The 20,739-nt window shown below is 45.7% G+C and overlaps 1 protein-coding gene across 8 annotated transcripts in view; it reads right to left on the reverse strand.

The window, feature by feature from the left end:
- RAPGEF1 (Rap guanine nucleotide exchange factor 1) overlaps window positions 1-20,739 on the reverse strand; it is a 133,546-nt gene that overhangs the window by 15,533 nt on the left and 97,274 nt on the right. For 5 of the 8 annotated variants that reach the window (XM_030535236.1, XM_030535235.1, XM_030535234.1 and 2 more), the window contains 5 exons: window positions 9,574-9,855; window positions 7,825-7,917; window positions 5,802-5,890; window positions 4,372-4,480; window positions 1,991-2,066 (listed from right to left, as the gene is read on the reverse strand). In XM_030535236.1, the coding sequence (XP_030391096.1) occupies window positions 1,991-2,066; window positions 4,372-4,480; window positions 5,802-5,890; window positions 7,825-7,917; window positions 9,574-9,855 (649 nt within the window). The remainder of the gene's footprint in view (window positions 1-1,990; window positions 2,067-4,371; window positions 4,481-5,801; window positions 5,891-7,824; window positions 7,918-9,573; window positions 9,856-20,739) is intronic. The other 3 variants (XM_030535239.1, XM_030535238.1, XM_030535240.1) reach the window with 2 other exon arrangements.

Raw genomic sequence — 20,739 nt, forward strand, 5'->3', positions numbered from 1 at the left:
TCTTTTAGTTAAAGATGATCTGATATAATCTCTAAAGCAGGGTGGATGGGTGGTCATGTCAGAGGTGAGCTGTGTGCCTTGTTCAGCTGTAATCCTGCATTTGCAGCGGGCGTGCACAGCCATGGACACTTAGCTGGCCCAGGTTTTATTCCTAAAGACCACAAGTCTTCTTTTATCCCTTCTTCCACTTAGCTTTGCTACTCAAACCTAAATGGACAAGGAGCAGCAACAGGGAGTGGAGTTAGATTTATTCGGGTTTCCCATCCATTCAAAAGGCATTGTGAGGTAATATGGCTGGTGTGCTCTGGCACCCAGACCTGCCAGGAAATTCATCTTTAAAGGAAAGCCACTTAACCATACCTCTTTCTGCAGTTCAGCTGATAGATTTACAAGCCCTGAATTCTTCTTATTGTAAATTTAATTCATTAACCCTCTCAGTCTCCTAAACACTGGGTTAGCATAGCATAAATTCCTCTGTTTTAACTTGCATCAACAACTTGGCACAGCATGCAGGGGTGAGTTTGCCAACTATTGTAAGAAACATACTACACATCTCTCTCCCCCTCCCACTTCTCCCTATTGATGCAGGGATAACTGTTAACAGGAGAGGCTACTGCATGTCTAAAACACACAGTGATCTGCATCCCTGAGAAGTGTACCAGGCTCTTCATGGCCTTTCCTCGATGCATACAGTAATCATCATTTTCACACAAGTTGTTCAACATACATCCCTCTAGAAATTAGCTCTCCAAAAACAGAAACACGGTGGAAGAGGCTACTTCTAAGAGGCTGCTGCACCAAGAAAGAGCAGTGCTAAACTGCAGCTGATAAACAACCCATTCCACCTTCACCGTTTTCTCCTACGCTTCAGGAAAGGTCAGGAATATTTCTGTAGCGGTAAGTATGTCCTGGCTGGCTGCAGGGGGCTGGCTAGCAGTCTCAAAAGCCTAATGCTGCAGAACGAAACAGAGTGAATTTGAAAATGAAATATATTCCTCTTTAAAATGATCAAATATGAGGGCTGAGTGGCTCAGTGGGTGAGCGTATCTGGCTGGCAATCCAGGAGAACTTCCGCGGTTTACACCAGCGTAAATGTCTCACGTTCACTCTTTGGAAATGCTGCAAAGCCCATCTTTATTCACAGGGCTTGGGGAGGGAGGGTTGATGTTTGGGGAGCTGGATTTGGGGGTTTAACTGGATAGTTCAATTAATATTATCGTTATAATTAGAGTAGCGAATAGAATGGTTAAAATTTGAGCACTCAGTGCTTAAAAATATGCTGTGTTAACATTATGAGATTCTGTGCTGACAAATCCAAATAAATGAAAGAACCTCTCCATCCACCTCTCACTTTTAGACATGATGACAAATCACCACTCGAGTTGGCATGATTGGTTACCCATGCATAAGAGGATCAGGGCTGGACCAGGAAGGATGCTCCAGTTGAATTTGAGATGCACTGGCAGAACACTACTGGGACGGCTCACCCCATGTGTTTGGCTCAATCCAGTGATATTACTCACTTCAATGCTAAGTTCACTCAAGCCATTCCCACCCCAACATTAAACTGAAGTCAATAGGTTACAGAGCACAAGTGTCACTTTGAAAATTGAATCAATGGCACAAGGTGCCATTCACAATTATTCTTCCCTAACCCAAGGACATTTGTTTGCAGGTAGAGTGATGCCAAGGCAATGGTGGCATTCATTTGCATTGGTATGCCTTGCTCTGCAGAGCTAGACTCTGGACACGGGAGAGTTAAAAAAATCATTGCTGCTGAATTGAACAGTACAAGAGCTTATCCAGCTTAGCTCTGTTTCACCAAAGATCAACACAATCCCCTCTGCAACATTAATGCAGTCCTCCCCATTTTGTCCATGTCTGCATACGGTAACAGTTGATAGGCAACACTACAGAGGTTCGAGGCATAACCAGAAAAAAGCCACACGAAGCTGCAGACCCCCAGCTTGCTCCATTCCATTCACTGTACCTTTCCTGTCAGTCTCAGTCGCATGGACTAGCAAGATATCCCCGGATCCACCACGAACATCTGGCCCATCATCGCCCTGCAATGAGAAGCGAAACATGTTATGCACAGGAGACCAAGCCCCCTTTCAGCATGGCCTAATTCCTTAGAGCCTAAAATGCAGCGCTAACTCGTACATTTCTTGCAACTCACACAGCAAAGCATGAGCTGGGACAAGGTGTCGAGTGCCAGGCCAATCCTGTGATCTAGTGGAAATGTTCCGCCTGCCATATCGAGAGACTCAGTTTTGACTTGCAGTCTGGGTCACTCACTCCTTTGGCCAGGCTGGGAAGTGCAGCGAAAGCTAAACGCTTTGCCTGTGAGCATACGGAAGAGAAATATTTTGTGCTGCTCACTGGTGATCATTCCAACGGCTATTAAGGAGAAGCAATAGCATGTGATCATACATCAGAGCCAGTCTGTATGCTTTATGATGAAAAGGCATAGAGTGAAAGCTGCATATTCAGTCTTAACTTTGACATGTCCTCTCTTTTGAATATTTAATACAGCATCTGTTTGCACAGTTAATAATTGGGTGTGTTTAATTTCCCAGGTGTGTGTGGTGAGGAATGGGATGATAAAGGAGAGAGAAAAAGAGAGGGAAAACACATCTCCAAACTTAAAAGAAGGTGCTTCAGTCTCTAGAATGTCAAAGCTCATCTAGTTTGAAAAACTGCAAATAGAGCATGCGAATCCTGTAATCTGGAACTGCTTGGCTAGGTGTCACCTGATGGTTGAGGATAGCAGCAAAGTCCATGTGCTGGGAACAGAACTCCGATGTCCCAGCTTCCAGCCCCGCGCCTCACCACCATACCAAACAGCCTCTCCCTCTGTTGTACGTCCAGGAGTAGCACACTACTAACATTATATAAAACTTCATCATTCTTAAGGGCTTTACATGGAATATTTCTGCAGGGAGGAGACTGGAATACTACCTGGCTCCCCTGCGCTATATCTTTGCTACTCCAGTATAAAAAGTCCTGGAAATACTCCTGATTTACAGACATGGAGCAACTGTGCCTAAGATGTGATTTTTCAGGTGAACTTCTGGCAAGGCTTATGAAATACCACTTAAAGAATGAATAATAGCTTCCGGCTCTCCTGCAGATCTTGGCTGTCCAAAGAACACTCCTGTAAGTGCCAGTAAATGATATATTGTTTCTGTTTTCCCTTGACAGTCTGAAAGCTTCAAAGGCCTTGTATGTTCCCTCGAGCCCTACATCAGAAACAGCTTTGTTTGGAATATCAGCAACCAAGTGTAGATGTCTGTCAATGCACCCAGAACCAAGCTGTTTCTCAAGTGCAGGAACAGCTATTTTGCTGAGTAGTTGGTTTGCACTTCTGAAGCCATTTAGCAATTCAGAAACTAAATACACTTAGTGCAACTTCCTGCTGGAGACTCATCCATATGCTAAACCTCCATTCACACAGAGGCCATGTCTACACTACCCACTGGATCGGGGGGTAGTAATCGATCCCCGAATCAATGCCCGTACTCCACCGTGGCAGGAGTAAGCAGAGTCAATGGGGGAGCCGCGGCAGTCGACTTGCCGCTGTGAGGAGGGCCAGGTAAGTCGCACTAAGATACTTCGACTTGCTGAAGTTGCGTATCTTAGATCGATCCCCCCTCCGGTGTAGACCAGCCCTTAGAAATATAGCAACTAATCAACCTGACTACACACCCATGTTCAATCACTAAATTTATCACAGGCTGCGTCTACACTGACCTGCACTGCAGGCTATCCAGTTACGAACTGCAGAGAGCACAAAAATGGTGCATTCTAACTGCCCCAGGTGGATGCTGATGGCATGAATGAAAACGTACTTAGTTTGCATTAATATGGTACCTAGGTTCATGTAAACGTAGTCTTCTGTCAAACAGAACTATGTTAATGCGAACTAGGTACCTTTTCATTCATGCCAGCAGCATCCACATGGGGCAGTTAGAATGCAACATTTTGGTGCGCTCTGCAATTCATACCTTATAGTCTGCACTGGGGTCCAGCACAGACAAGCCCTTGGAATCTCTGCTGTTGCATTTCAGATGCTGGTACAGGCTGAAGAGGTGGAAGATGCAAGAACGTGCTGGGGTTCAACGAGATGGCTTGTGCTTTGTTAATGAACTCACGGTCTGATGCCGATGCTTCCTTTCCAGACTGGTGTCTCATCTGCTTTCCGCACAATTTACACACAAAAAGCTGCACCTTGTTGCTTCTGCAAACCAGTTTTTCCTTTTAGCTTGCACAGACGGGGCTGTTTGATTCTCTTTCTCTGCACTCGTGGTCAACCAGATTTCATTAAAGCACAAACCAAGAAGCATGAAAGTGACTTTTGCAGGCACCTACCTCTTGCTTCAGTGTCAGCCGAGCCATAATTTCATTGTGATCAATCAGGGTCAGCTCATCTACCTCCTCCTCTAGTGATGATTCCAAAGCATCTGGTGACTTCTGCTGCCTGGGAGAGAGCAAAAGACCACCACGATCATTAATCATACAGATGGAGAAGCAGAGACCCAGGTCACAGTGAGCGCACAGTGTCCAGGCCTTCATTAAATGGCCCAGATAATACAGGAAGTCTGAAACTCTCAAAGGCAGAGAAACTCCTTGCAAACAAATCTGCGTGTCTGGTACTAATACTACGGCTTCTTGCATCCCTGGGAAAGAAGAAAGACTGAGGCTGATAAATGAAATCTTCAGGAACAGAGCGCTTGTCCAGCCAGATTTCTGGCTATTAAATAGAATTAAATAGAACTACAGCATGCATGACTGCACACTTCAGCGTCTCCATGCATTGTCTGCAACATCATCCCTCATGTTATTACAACATGAGAACCAGGGAGCCAAATGATTCTGCAAACTTATTGATGTCGGAAAATAGACTATCCATGGCTGGAGTCTCTCTTTAAGTTAGTTCATAATCTGTTCTGCTGGCAGAGGGTTGAGACAACAAGATCTCTCTCTGTTGGAAGACACGACAGACGTTCTAACTGTTTCTCTTCCTGAGTTATACAGCTACTCCCCTAGCTCCAAGGGGAGGTACTCTTGTTATCTCTTGTACAGATTCCCCCTGCTTGGCTTCCTATAATACTACGTGCGAATCCTTCAGGGACACCTCTACTCCAGTGTCTGACCACCATGCCGTAGTCTGTATTTTCATCAGACACTAAGCTTAGTATGAGAGTTGTTGTGTTGCTTCCTTCATTGCAATGATTAAAACCCTTAAAAGCAACTGTCAACTTCCTTGAGACAGAGACAAAAGTTACTGTGTGTGTATGTGTTGCCTCTTTGTTTATTTAGAATGAGGATTTCAAAATAATACAGAGCCTGGAAGGGATATAAACCTTCTTCTGGGCATGGGCTAATCTCTAACTAACAAGGTCAGGAAGAAACTTCCTTTGGGTAGGTAATTCTGTTACTGCCTAATACAGGATTTCTTGCACCTTTCCTCAGAAGTAGCTGGGACTGGACACCGTCAGACAGGAGACAGGATTGGGCTGATTGTCTGATCCAACACAGCTGCTCCTACGCAGAGGCTGCATCAAGCACTGTGGGTTTGTTAAATCACCCTGCGCAGCCTGGATTTTCCTTGTTAGGTGGGATTTTGTTTCTCATGAGACTGTCTAATGTAATGGGCTAAAAATCTTGACACTACCAAGTTTGCTGAAGGCAGACCACGAACATGTGGCTTGTTTGGCAGTGGGTAGGACTAGAATAGCACTGCTCAGGCATTGCTGTTTTGTGGGGCAGGGAGAGCTGCAAATTCAGGTCAGGCCCACCTCTCACCACCATCTCTGCTTTCCTTCCCAGTGGTGCTGCTGTGCGAAGTGGAGTCTTTGGGGTGGCCGTCTTTGATGGCAGGAGATTCCTAGAAGAGAAAGAAGCTTTTGATCATTACATGGGATCCTGCAATCACTGGTCATCCCACATTCACAACCTTGCTGCCTCTAAAGGCCCTTTACTGTAAATTCCTATGGAGGGATTAAATATTGATGCAAATTAATGCCAAATGCCAGGAAAAAACAGATGTTAATTAGCCAGGAAATTTGGGAGCATCTCTGGAGACTTTAAAGTAATTATTTTTGTTTGCTTTTAAGGTTGTGAAATTATGCTGATAGTTACAAAACACAAGTCAGCTGTTGACCTGGATCTTAATCAACGCTTGCAGTTGACATGTACTTCACTTCTGCTGAATTAAATGCACTCTGCAAGATAGCTCTAAACTTTTCACTGCAACTCCTCTTCCCCTTCTAATTCCTTCCTAGTTACAGTCCCCCCAAATCCCACCTGTCATAATGTGTGGATGTAAACTACCCTTCCTTCCTCATCTCTCCCATCAGATGAGGTTATGCAATGATGATCAACTGCTGTGGAAATGATGCTAATGTGTTTTTTTTTTAATTTAAAAAAAAGCAATCTGAACATAAGGCATATAATAGCAGGTATACAGTTCAAAGCAAATAAGGATACACCTTAAATTAGCCATTTATTAAGGAGGAAAATAGCTATGAAAGGTAAACGGGATTATTAAGTTTACAGTGGTGTAGTTGAGAGCTATTTAGCACTATGCTGAGTGATCCTTGGAGGTTCAACATATCAACCTGAGAGGATTCAAACCACCTTTCTAAAAATCAGAATCACCCTAGAAATGTTAATGTCAAGCCTGGGATTTTTATGTATCTGCAAAGTTGTGCTAAGTTACGTATAGAGAGAAGTGTTCTAAAGTCTTATTTCACTGCTAAGAACTAGCTGGATGAGATGAATGAGGAGGGGGAATTGCCTGATTGTCAGAGGTGCAGACAGAAGGGAAGTGTTAGGAGCCTCGTTACTTGAGATGTTTAAAAGTAGATAGGAATAAGTGCTAGATCGTATATTCCAGGGAACAATCCCACTTGGGCAAAGGAGTGGACAAGACAGAACTTCACAGATCTTTTCCTTCGCTATTTTCTACAATGTAACAGGAAGATGATCAGTGGCACTGGAATATTTTTTATAGTGGGGGTGCTGCATCCCCCCCTTACCCATCTATGCCTCCTAGAGCTGACTCCGGGAATGGGGGGACATGGACAAGGGTAAGGGGGCTGAGGCTGGCAGCCAGGACCCTGGACATGGGGCCAGCAACTGGGACCCCAGGCACAGGGCCAGAAATGGATCCCCGCGTAAAACCTGAGGATTCTGCAGCATCCCACACACCCCTAGTTCCCACGCCTATGAAGATGATACCCTCTGTGATATGATTTACCCTGTCTCTTGTAGGAAACAACTAAGATGAGCCCTGGGCAGAGGAGGAGGAAAGGGTTAATAGACTATATTAATCACTTACTTTGTGTCCCAACGGTGATGAAAAAGGATGGCATTTTATAAACACAAAATTGATTTTAAAAAGCCAAAGCAGTTAAGAGTATTAGCAAAGAACTGGCAGTGCCAAAGATGCTGCACAAGTCAAGACTTGTACCTTTCAGGAAAAAACAAAACAAAACCAAAAAACCCAGCCCTCATGCACACAGCCCTAAACAAACTGCAGAGCACAATGAAGCAGCTTTAAAGGAAAAGCAACCACTATGTTCTTAAAAACGTTCACCCAAAATCTCTGAAGCCAAGCAAGCATCATCTGCTCTCCATCCAAACTGAGATTCCCCTCTAGAGAGAAAAACAAACCAGACAAGCAGAATGGCCCACCACCAAAGCACTGCGTTCAGCAAAACACAGAAGCACCACAATATGCAGGAGAGACTTATAAAAAGCATGTTATGCGCTGCATGAACTCAGAATGCACCAAGCAGCCCCTTCCAGTTTACTTACTCCTTCAGAGTGAGGGAGTTCCCCGTTGCTTTGGCTAGAGGAATACAGATTGACGTATTCACCCTCACCAGCCTCCTCACTGCCATTTTCACTCTATGGGAGACAGGATGAAAGGAAATGTGTCATGGTGCCCCCGCGCCCAGCACTTAACCCTAACAACATGTGCAAGTGAATATGCCTGGCCCATGCTCTGGCAAGAAACGATCTCTCCCCACCCACTGGCACTTGGGCTGGGAACCTTTCCTTTGGCACCAATGGAAGACTGCCACAACTGTCTTCTGGCTCTGTTTTTCACTGAGATAATCGCTATTTCCCACTTCACAAGGACTATCCAGAAGGCCAAGAGGTATGGCAATCAGCAGCAGGAGAGCAGCATGGAATGGTATGTGAGAGCTACCACGGAAGCCAACTGCTGGAGATCATAGTGTGCAGCCAAATGCAAATGCAGACTTCAAAGTTATAGTTTAAAACAAAAACACCACAATGGGACCTGCCACAGTAATCATGGTTTGATCTTGCAGCATAGATAAGACAAGACTGCGTTCCCAAAGCATTCCATATAGCATAGGATTTTAGCATAGCTTGGAAATGGCATTGGAAACACAGCTCAGACCATACCTACGAATGCAAGACAAAACCACATTGGGGGTGGGGCGGGGAGGATGGACTGTGTTGTAGGAAGGTCCCACAAGGAAAATGCAACAGTGTAGTTAGGACTGAAGAATCCGAAAAGCAATTTCTCCTTTGCTTACTTGACAAACCCTGCATTTAGGAAGGTGCTCCCCCTACAGTCAGAACCACCAAACAGGTTTCAGAGTGGTAGCCGTGTTAGTCTGTATCATCAAAAACAACAAGGAGTACTTGTGGCACCTTAAAGACTAAGCTCACGAATGTTTATGCCCAAATAAATTTGTTAGTCTCTAAGATGCCACAAGTCCTCATTGTTTTGTCAAACCACTAAAGTGCCTGATCTCAGCTTTCTTGTGGGGAACAGAAACTCTTGAATTCTAGTGTTTACGGGCAAGTGAAAGAACTGCTTAGTTTAAAAATGTAGCTGCTGCGCACAAGCCTCCACATCTGTTTTCTTAACAGAACTGGAACCTTAAACTAGTGTTGCCCAAACTGAAACCATTGTCCAAACAGATCAGACCAATACCTCTGGCTGAGCCAACCACTGCCTGATGCTGCCCATTCAACAGTGTGCACGCTAATCAGCAATGGAGCTCAGGCGTCTGCAGTCAGAAAGGGGTTTAGAGAGGCCCCCAAATCTGTTGCAGATCAGAGAGGACAGTAAGCAGTTATAACGCACTGAGGCCCAGTCCAGAGGCTCATCATTAAGGCAGGGGTGGGAAGCCTAGAGTAGCAGTCACAAAAGCCCGAAGTTCTAGTAACCAGAGTGCGTATGAACCAGAGGTCAAGAACTACTGTCTTAAATAGATTTTTTTTAAAATGATCTGTCTCTCCCTCCTTTCTTCAAAGTCACACCACAACACTCCTAGGCAGCTACAACTATTTCTTTACCCCTCTCTGTCACCATCAGTTTAATATTTAGGGAGAGTTTCCAACCTGCCTGTTTCTCTCACTACTTGTGAGCTTCACTTTTATATTAAACGATCTCTCTGTCTACTCACACACAGAAATTGCTTTATCACACACCTGGGGTAAGTGAATATGTGTATTAAAACAAGTGATAGTTCTTTAAAAACACGTCCGTGGGCTAAGGTGCATTATCTCTTTGGATATTCTCACCGAAGATGTCTGCAGAGAATCAGTGACAGAGGTTTCAGAAGGAAGGCAGACAGGAGCACTCTCGTTAAAGCTGCTCTCCTGAGAAGAGGAGTTTGGCACATCCACAGTGCTTGGTGACTGGCTGGCTGTGGTTGGCACCGCTAGGTGAGAGCTCTGAGATTGATGGACAGGTGGAAAAGGCAGGGTGGAGGAAGAAGAGGAGGTAGAAGAAAGAAAAGGAGGAATGCAAGCTTGGTTGTGAGGCACAAAGTCCTGTGAGTAGGACCTAAACACAGATTTGTACTACAGGATGCAAAATGAACAACGCAAAAACAAGGAGGATGGGGAAAATAAAGAGACAGACAAAAGAAAAAGTAATTAGATTAACAGTAGTTTAGCAGTGACAGCACAAGGTATTTCTAACAAAGGCACCTCTTCGTTGAGAGGCAAAACTAAACGGAAACAGCATTATTTTATCATCTACATACAAGAGCTGGAATCACTAACTGAGACATCTGCCAGATTTTCTCTAGGTAAGGCATGTTCCTTTTAGATTAGCAGGCTGCTCATCTTACTGAAGACAGGGACAGGAGACAAATGGAGGCCTTTGGTCATTGGTGGAAAGGGAGATTCTGGCTATTTTTGTACAAATAATGACAAAAGCTGCGCCCTGCTAATCACGTGAGCCGGTGAAGACACACACAGACATACAGATACCATGATGATGAGAGAGTTATAAGTACCTAGACAGAGAGAAGTATTCTGTGTGTATATTACTTTTTCAATGGGTTTCCATTGGACATATACTTAAGAGGCTGTTTGCCTCAACTATATAATTTAACAGCTATTGTGAAAATTCTGCTCCGTAGATCTAGAACCACGCAGAACACAGAGGAGAATGTCTAAACATTGTCTTCAAAGTTATGCTGAAAGATAGGTTAAATTACAATCACAGATGCCATTATTCCTTTCCACTTGAGAAGTGCTAATTGCCCTGAGGAGCAATGAACTCTACATTAAAACCAACTCTCATTCATTGGCTCTCAGAGTCTACTGCAGATGAGATGAAAGGAAATACACAGTCTATATGAAACACTGTTGTTCCACACGTCCTTGTTTCTAGGGTGACCAGATGTCCCAATTTTATAGGAGCAGTCCCGATATTTGAGGCTTTTTCCTATATAGGCTCCTATTACATGCCCCACCCCCCGTCCTGATTTTTCACACTTGCTATCTGGTCACCCTATTGCTTTCAGACTCCTACCCAGACAGTACTGAATGGGAGTAAGGTGGAGGGAGTACACCATGCCAAGAGAGCTACAAGAAAACCCTCACATATCACTACCTTTGTTACTGGGGAGGAGTGCAGTCAGGATGACTCAAAAGCAGGAATTTAAATGAGGCAAATGAGGCTAAATCTGATGGTTACTGGTGTATTTTAAAATATGCACAGGAATGTAGCCAAGAAGCCTGAAGGAAGAATCAAGTCATCCAATAAGCTTGGGAGAAGCTGTTGTACATCTTGCTGATGATGGACTTGAATGCACTGCATAAGCAGAGTACTTTGCTATGACTTGCTGAAACCATGCTGGATAGAAATGCTGCTACATTACGAGAAAGGGGCGGGGGGGAGCGATCTCTCAAAATAATAGATGAGGCATGAACAGATCATAAAAACGAAGTCCGTCACCTGAAGCAGAGTGACAGCATTTGGATGCGTATGTTTCAGTCCTTAGCTTTATTTTTCATCTTGGAAATATTTAAAAGTACAATGGCAGTAAAATCTAAATCAAGGAGAAATCAAGACATGGCTCAGGCCAGGGTCTGAGTATTAAAGCGTTACCACTACAAAGTGATAATGAAACAAAATGAAAAGGTCAGTAGCTAGATTTTACCTTACTCCTGGAGTAGTTTCCCCTTCTTGTGTTGTGTGTGGAGCCTGAGCTAGTCTCTCTCTCTCTGTTTCCAGAGCCTAGACTGAATCGCAAGACAGGACACCACAGACAGGAATACAGGGGGGTGCTTTGGAAACAGAGCTAAAAAGACTAGACCAAAAAAAATAAAAAAGCAAATCTTTCCCACATGCGTGTAGCTAAGAGTAGTCCAGATCCAGGGCCTGCTATTCTCCCTTCCTGTCCATTTCTTTACAGATGAGCAGGGCTGGCTCTGGGGAGACTGTCAACTTTTGGTGTGGCCTTAGTAATGCTGACAGGTCTAATCTCTATATTTACTTTCAACTGTTTGCATAAAGGCTCCACTTCTATTCGTTTTCACTTACCTGGCACAAAACGCTAAATCCCTAGGATGACTCCAGGCTCATGACATCATTCTGGCTCAGCAGACTGATTCTGCCTGCCCTGTCTCCCTGATATTTCATGATCTCACTAGTGTTAGTATTCGGATAATGCCACATGGTCCAGGCTAGTCCTCAGCAATGTGAATGGGGAACGTGGACTAGCTACCAAATACCTACAATAAAAGGCAGCTCAGCTGCACTTTTAACATTGTGGTCACAACAATGGAATTTATCTGCTCCAATTAAACCAAATCTTCATCTCAAACATGACCTGTGTCCCTACTAACCTATCTTTATCCTCCTAGGGAGCGTTCTGCAGGATGGACTTCCTGCTGCTACAGGGGACAAGAGATTTATACACTATACAATATATATAACTTTGCACTTACATAGTACATTTCATCTGAGGATTTCAAAGAGTTTTGCAAAAGGCAGCTGTTCTCTCTCATTAAACAGACTGGGAGACTGAGCACAAAGAGGACCTAAATGGCTTGACCAGGCTCACAGAGAAAGTTAGCGGTAGGGCTGGGAATAGAAGCCAGGCCTCCTGACCTTCGATCGCTCTGCTCTAATTACTAGACAACGCTGAACTCAAAATCAGACTCATTTGTTTCTACAGCAGAGGGGGTTTATGAACTAGCATTTCATCTTTGGAGATGAGCTTCAGAGTTGATTTAGGTCGCAAGTGTAAGGAAATTGGTAGCATAAATCTAATCCATTTTGGCCAGAGCAAAACTTTCATAGTACAGTAAAAGCTGTTTTATCCAGCTTTGGGGGTATGGGGTGTGCTGGTAAGTGAAAAATGCCGGTTAACTAAGAGGGAGGGAATTTGGGTGTGAGAGGGGGCTTGGAGCACCAGGTTGGGGCACAGGAGGGAGTGTGGGGTGCTGGATCTGGGGGCTGCTCACCTCGGGCGACTTCCTGCAAGCGGTGACCTCTCCCGGCTGCTCCTAGGTGGAGGTGCGTCAGGTGGCCCTGTGTGCTGCCTCCACCCGCAGGTGCCGCCCCCACAGCTCCCACTGGCTGTTTCCCCCAGCCAATAGGAGCTGCGGAGCTAGCACTCAGGGTGGGGCGGGGGAAGCATGCAGAGCCGCCTGCGGCACCTCTGCCTAGGAACAGCCGGGACAGATTGCCACTTGTGCGGAGCTGCCCGAGGCGAGCAGCCTCCAGATCCAGCACCCCAAGTCCCTTCCCCTGCACCCAAACTCTCTCCCAGAGCCCACGCTTCACACCCCCTCCTGTGCCCCAAACCCCTGCCGGCCTTAACCGGACTATAAACCAGAATTTCAACAAAGATCAGAAATGCTGGTCTATAGAGCTTTCCGGTTGGTGAAGTGCCGATAAAACAGCTTTTACTGTACTTGACAAAACTGGTAGGTTTAGCTCAGACCTGATCTAAGGGCTTGTCTACATCAGAAAGTTGCAGCGCTGGTGAGGGAGTTACAGCGCTGCAACTTTGAAGGTGTACACATCTGCAGGGCATCACCAGCGCTGCAACTCCCTGTTTGCAGCACTGGCCGTACTCCCGTTTTGTCTCGGGTGTAGAGGATCCAGCGCTGGTGATCCAGCGCTGGTAATCCAATGTAGACACTTACCAGCACTTTTCTTGACCTCCGTGGAAGGAGGAAGCCTCTGGTAATCAAGCTGGTCTCCTTTCCCGGTTTGCTGTCTCGTTCCCGGAACCCCGAGCAAGCAGGTCTCCTTCCCTGCGGTTTGCTGGGTGGCTCCGGGAACGCGAGAGCAAACCGCGGCGAAGCGGGTCTCCTTTCCCGGTTTGCTGTCTCGTTCCCGGAACCCCGAGCAAGCAGGTCTCCTTCCCTGCGGTTTGCTGGGTGGCTCCGGGAACGCGAGAGCAAACCGCGGCGAAGCGGGTCTCCTTTCCCGGTTTGCTCTCTCGTTCCCGGAACCCCGAGCAAGCAGGTCTCCTTCCCTGCGGTTTGCTGGGTGGCTCCGGGAACGCGAGAGCAAACCGCGGCGAAGCGGGTCTCCTTTCCCGGTTTGCTCTCGCGTTCCCGGAACCCCGAGCAAGCAGGTCTCCTTCCCTGCGGTTTGCTGGGCGGCTCCGGGAACGCGAGAGCAAACCGCGGCGAAGCTGGTCTCCTTTCCCGGTTTGCTCTCTCGTTCCCGGAACCCCCCTTGAAGCCGCCCAACAGCGCTGCAGTGTGGCCACATCTAACACCACTTGCAGCGCTGGTTGCTGTAAGTGTGGCCACTCTGCAGCGCTGGCCCTATACAGCTGTACTAATACAGCTGTAACAACCAGCGCTGCAAAATTTTAGATGTAGACATGGCCTAAGTCTGCCACAGTGTTTCTCAACCTTTTTGATATGAGTTATCGGCTTGCTGCCTTCTTAAACAGTGTCAGGGAGCTCTCAGGGACCAGCGCCGGTCCACAGACTGGTCGTTGAGAACCACTGCTCTAGAGGATCAGTAAGTGATGATACAATGCCTTGCCCTGAGGCAGGATGAACTGGTAGATGTTTCAGGTTGAGACTGAGGCATACCTCAAGGGCTTGTCAAGGAAGCTTGCACCAGTGTCCGTCTCAACCAGTTTAAGACAGATATTAGTCTCAATTCAAAAGCACTTTAGTGCCCAAACATACCAAAACATTAAATTCAAAAAGTTGGGAGGGATGTGTGTTAATTAATCCAAAGTTCTGTACTTAACGGGTCTCTCTTCTCTGTTCTCAATAGTCCCTCAAAATGTAATCTCAAAATGGGGTTTGTAGAAGAGGTTACTGTAAAACATGGTATCAAAGAAACACACAAAATCTATTACATGATGTTTACAGGATACAAACAAGAACTCAGCTTGCTATTATGGAGGAAGCAGTGAAGGGGATGCTCTCTAGGCTGCAATTAATTAACCCTGCTACTCTTGCCTAACAATTTTGGGATATTGGGTCTTTTACAAAACAAGCCAGCAAAGCCCCTCCTTTCTGCTACATTTCAGCCTGCCTGTGAGCAGCTCTGGAATTCAAACTATGCAGTCATGCTGGGACAAGAGCCAAGCATGAAGCATACTTTTAAAGGGGGAAAACACCCAGTGTTTGAAATACTGTCCCATATGGTTCCCATTTCTGCTAATCTCCAGCCTAGCACACAGCTGCAGCATGGGCTGCTACAATGACTTCAACAGGGTCTGAGCAGAGGAGATTTCTCCGAGAAACACTGCTGCTCATTTAAAACCATACTGACTCGGAGTGGGGGGAGAGGAGAGTCATTCACTCAATGGAATTGCAACAACAACAAAAATCACAGCTGAGAGTTTATCTTGGAAACTGGTTAGGGCTTGTTGTTCTTCTTCCCATTTCAGAGAGGTTTCTGCAGGGTTAGCAAGACTTTGGCCCTGGCTGCACTGGGACATACTCAAACTCCACAGCTTTGTTTGTTTGTAAGCTGAATACTTCCAAATTAACTTCAGGGAAGCCAGAAAGCATGCAGTGTGCAACCTGAGCCTTTGGGGAAGAGCACTTAACTCTCCACAAACTCATGCCATGCAAATGCCAGGCTGCCTGAGATTAGTACGGCTCCAGCACAGCTTTCCAAGAGGTGCTGCCAACTACCAGCACTAGGAAAGTTAGCACCAGTGTGCCACTGCTGTTATTCCCTGAAATGAAGTTCTGGCCGCAGATTTATCTGCTTCTCTCCTCACTAGGCATGGAAGGGTGGCTCTAGAAAGCCAACGTAAGTGAAGTTCTACATACATTCACATGTATATTCAGAAATTGTTTTGGGGAGGCAGTTAAATATTTCTGTGGTCCTCAATTAAATTAGACCAGAGGAGACTATGATGTGTGCTGTGCATAACACAGGTATAAGGAATCCCTTCTCCCCCACTTGTCATTTGCCATTCGGAAGGCACTACAAAGAGCACTGGGCTTGAGGCAGGAGTGGTCTTATCTCCCAAGGGCAGTAGTGAGCAAGCTTGCCCACACCTGAAAGTTTACCTGACACTCAAATCATGTCCACTCAGTGTCTTGTTCTCTGTGACAGGACTTCAGGAACTGCATCACTGAATATTTCCAACTGTTTGCATCAAGGACCATAGCTTTACACAACTAATCTCCTCAGTGTCTCAGGATGTCCCAGCGGTCAGTGTTGCTATAAACATTACCTTGGATTAGCTGGCAGCAGATGAACCCGCTGTGCACTTAGTGCAGATGTCATGTTGTGCCACTCGTATTGGGGAAGTGTGACTACATACAGCAGCCAGGACACGGCGTTTACAGGTCGATGTTAATTGATTCTGAGACGTAGTCGTCTACATCATAAATACAAAGCTGGACTCAATTAAGCGGCTGACAGAGTATTTATAGCATCAGTAGTCACACACACTGTTCGCGTGCCCAGCAACAGCCTTGTTAATAACCAGGTTGAGTTCCCTTGTCGAGTTTATTCCGACTCCACTCTACACCCACCAGCTCAGCCAGAGCACGGTATATTTAAAATGAGAAGCTGTTACTGATCTGCTGATCCTCTCTGCTACTGCTAATTCCAGACTGCACGGACTACTAGCTAGAACTGGACACCCAGCTTCCAACAGCAGCGTCCCATGTTTAAAGAATACTGGGCGTTATACAAGGCTGCTGTACCCTAGATAGTAAACGCTGAGAAATACTGGAGAGAACTTCTTAGCTCATGCTGCAATACCGGACCTCTAGTTACTCTTGCTAATGAGGAAGGAAATGTCCGACAGTGAATGGCTCCAGACTCTGCCACAAGAAAGGCAGAGGCCCCTTCTGCTTGAACAGCCTCTGTCCTGGCCATACGACTCACCTCACTCTTTTTAAATGCTGGGGACTGTAGCAGATGAATGGCTCAAGTTTTCTGTTCCCCTGTGTGGGTGGCTTCCAGGCTAAGTTGAGAGAGAACACACACAAGCAAAGCTCTACCTATCTAGCTGGGTCTCTAATATCTCTGCAAGGAAAATACTGGATAAATAAAAATGTTTATAGGCCCCACTGACAGTGCTACAATCCTGGCTTCTCTTTGTAAGCCACAGCAGCAGTGCTATGGTGTTGGTTTCTCTTTGCAAACTCCATCAGCAGTGCTATGCTGCTGATTTCACTTTCGTTGGAAGCTATGAGAACACAATCTCATGCACAGACACAGCATTAATGACTGCACTGTAAATACCACCACCAGACACAGCACATAGCTCTTTAGAAGGCAGAGCTTGAGGCCTCTGCACAGGAGAAGAAGAAATAAAACTTCTAGAGTGGAATGGAGTTTATCTAGCAAAAGAGAGCTGCACTTAGCTAGATCTGCTGAGCAAGAGGTATGGTTCCAATTTTATACACAAAACTAAGACACTGGAGGAAGTGGTTTTCACAGGCAAGACACAGTGATGCCAGCATGTCACAGCACTATTAATACCACCATGCAATCCTGCTGTGGGTAGTGGAAATAGAAATAAAAGCAGAAGGAAAACAAAACAGGAAAAGCAAAACAAGCTGAGAGATTGACAGCTGATTATATGCATGCAAAGCTTTTTTCAAAGTAATGAGTCAAATCCCGTTTAAGTCACAAGTGAATTGAACATGATCTAATTCTAGTCCCCAACAGATAATTTTTTGCATCACTGAACCACCATATCACTCTACACAACTTGCAGTCTCTGCTCAGGACTTGAGTAGCAGGGAGTGTTGTAGGTCAGAGGGAGCAGAAGCAATGGAAGGAGCAGGGGGGAAATGTACACTGCATATGCCAGACTCTAAACACTGATAGCTGAGCATACAGTAACACTAAATTAAAAAAAAAGAAAATCAGCTGTTGAGAATTTTCCATGATCTTGCTCAATTTACCAAAGAACTTCTAGAAGTAGTCACAGCTGAGTACTGAACAGCAGTCTTTCCCTAGGGAAACTATTTGCACCGTCCGCAAGAGTTGAGAAGCCAGTTCAGTTTCTAGAAAGATACTTGCAACTTTTCACACTTTTAAAAACAATTAGAGAGAGGCATGTCATTGCTCCATAGTCAAGGATGAAGACAGTTTTCCATTAGATGTACCTACAAGTACAAGTCTGCTGAACCTGTTGCAATTGCAAACAGACATTTGAGTAAGGAAAAACTACCAAGTGGTAATTGGATTTGTTTTAAGTCTTCCTGCACTGTTCAATGGAAAACGTATTGAGACACAGTGGTGTAACTTGTGTCTCTGTGGATTTCAGATATGCTCACCATTACTGCTCCTATGCATCATTCTCCAGCTGCCAGGAAGTAATGAGGCTTGAAGTCTGTTATTCAAGACACCAACCCACCCACTTCCAGAATCAACCAAAGAGATGCTGAAATAAAGGACAATACCCATCTCCACAAGAGTGAAGGAGGGTGAACTGCAGGAGGAAGGAAGACTACAGCAATTACCAATTTCCTATTGTACACCTCCTTTTCTACCATCTCACAACAGAAGGCAGCCCAAAAACAAGAGACGGGATTCCTTAATAAGACATTAACCACACTATCTAGTTGAGACTAGTCCCAACAATGCGACTTGTAAACGTGACTCTCCACAGTGTGGGTAAGACAGTACAGGAATCCTTACGATTTCAACCCATATTACAAACACCACCTCTGTGGGTGGAAGGTCAGACCTGAACCAGAATTGGTGGAAAACAGACTTGTGCCACTCCAGATCTGCCTCTATCCAATAAGAGCCATTACTTCTGCCACAAGTTCCTGCAAAGAGGGGCAAAAGCAACGTTAGTGGTCGACAAAGGCAGATTTTAACCCAATCATGGAAAAATCAGGCCTCTGGAAAATTGTTTCCCTATGGAATACATTACGAAGTGTAACAGAAAGGGAGAAAAACCCTCAAATTCACTGAAGCCCCAACTAACGTGAGGGCTGGAACTGAAGGGAATTCTTCTCTCCCCAGCAATGCTTCAAAATGGGGAACCCTTGGCCAGTTCAAACATACAGCTTCGGTGCTGCTCAGGTAAAAGGGAACTAACTCTCACCCTGGTCACCACAAAACCTTCATTAGTCTGTCTGTGAAAGAAAAAGCCCCTACAAGCTGTAGCCTCCCCATGGTTCCCAGACAGCCAGAATACTGGTTACCAAAGGGCTCACAGGCTGATCTGCATTCCTCCAATGAAAAACAAAATCCAAACTCTAATAGAAGTTAGGAGAGGTCCAGCAGGTTCCTTAAAACACTATAAAACCACCAAAGAAAAGGCAGCTCTTTCTACAAATACACAGACCACCACTTCCTGCAAGAGAAAGGTCAGCATTCTCACTGACTTACGGTCTTGGCCCTCCTCTGAAGACTGAGAAATAGACCAGAGTAAAGGCTGGGCCTTAGCCTCTAGGTGAAAAAGCAATATAAAAAATGCCAGCGTCAGTCAGTCAGTCACAGTATGCTCCTCAAGGAAGTTCTCTCTCTCCACCAAACACCCAGGGCTCTACTGGAGAGGTGCTCATCAGTGTTCCAGGACGCCCCCTGCAAAAGTGTTGGGGCAGGCACAAAGGTGTTGGGACAGAAAAAAATCCCCAGGCATTGAAGAGATGGCTTCCCTTTCTTGTGAACATAGCCCCAGCTCTAAATGGTACTGTTTTGGGAGGCTGCAGGCAAGCGAGCATTGGTACAATGAACAGGCATATCATACAGCTGAGATGAAGCAGGAGAAGAGATCCAGAAGGCAATCTGCTGTGAAACTTATTAAGGGGAAGGGCTAATGAAACCCCATGGCTCTGCAGTGAGGAAGGGAAAAGGGAGACTACAGCATAGCATTCCTCACAACTACAACCAACCAACCTGACCCTGAAACAGCAGGGCATCCCAACCCTGCCTAAAGTGCTTATCTGAAAGGTCTGTGTTTGCAAGCCAACTTTCCTTACCATGGTGGGACCGCAAATCATGCAGCCCTGGTGAAAGTGGGATGAGAACAGGAAAGGGTGGGGGGAGCAGGTAAGACAGCTTTCACAGAGGAAAGAAGAAGAAAAAGGTTCCATGGTCTGCCGGACAGGTAGAGTACCACTCTCTCCGTCAGCAGCTAGGGCTTATCCTGACTAGGGTCAGAATAGAAGCTCAGATACAGACACATCAGTGGAAGCCTGTGGCTCAGATGTGACCCCTCCTGTACAGTTGAGAAAGTGTTTCAGAAGCTTTGTCCTTTTCCCCTAATGCATTTCAGCATCTGCTCCATCTGCAATCAAATGCTAATATAGAACCAGGTCCAGGAGCAGGGAAGACAGCTGGCTAGATACACTCTTTATATGTGGCTCAGACACCTGCTTGGGTGTCTGTTGCTTTCGTCTCCTTTTCTGTTTATCAGATGAGAAACAGCCATGAACAAAGAGCAGGGTGATTAGAGCTAGGGAGTCCAAGTGCACTCCTTGCTTCCAGGTTAAGGCGCTTCAGACACAGGAGGAAGTGGATAGGTGCTGATGCCTTTATACTGGCCATGAATAAGGATTCTGTTCTGTCAAGACATTGTCTCTGTAGGTTTCAGGATGAAGTGAGGTCCCACAAGGGAGAATTATGCAGGCAAATTCCACAAATTCCTAAAGGAGACTCTACAGGGATCCACTTTTCTTTAGTAACAGAGGATGAATTTAGACAGGGTTAGCAGTGAGACAGCACTGTCAGCGAAGAGACTGAAGCATTGCACAGGAACATTGTGTGAAGTCAAACCTTCACTTGCCTGAAGGCTTGAAGTGTCTGACATCTGTTCTTCTGAACTCAGGGTATGTCTACATCTAAAATTTTGCAGCGCTAGTTGTTACAGCTGTATTAGTACAGCTGTATAGGGCCAGCGCTGCAGAGTGGCCACACTTACAGCAACCAGCGCTGCAAGTGGTGTTAGATGTGGCCATATTGCAGCGCTGTTGGGCGGCTTCAAGGGGGGTTCGGGGAACGCAAGAGCAAACTGGGGAAGGAGACCAGCT

The sequence above is a fragment of the Gopherus evgoodei genome, chromosome 16 (genome assembly GCF_007399415.2).
Source record: "Gopherus evgoodei ecotype Sinaloan lineage chromosome 16, rGopEvg1_v1.p, whole genome shotgun sequence".
NCBI lineage: Eukaryota > Metazoa > Chordata > Testudines > Testudinidae > Gopherus > Gopherus evgoodei.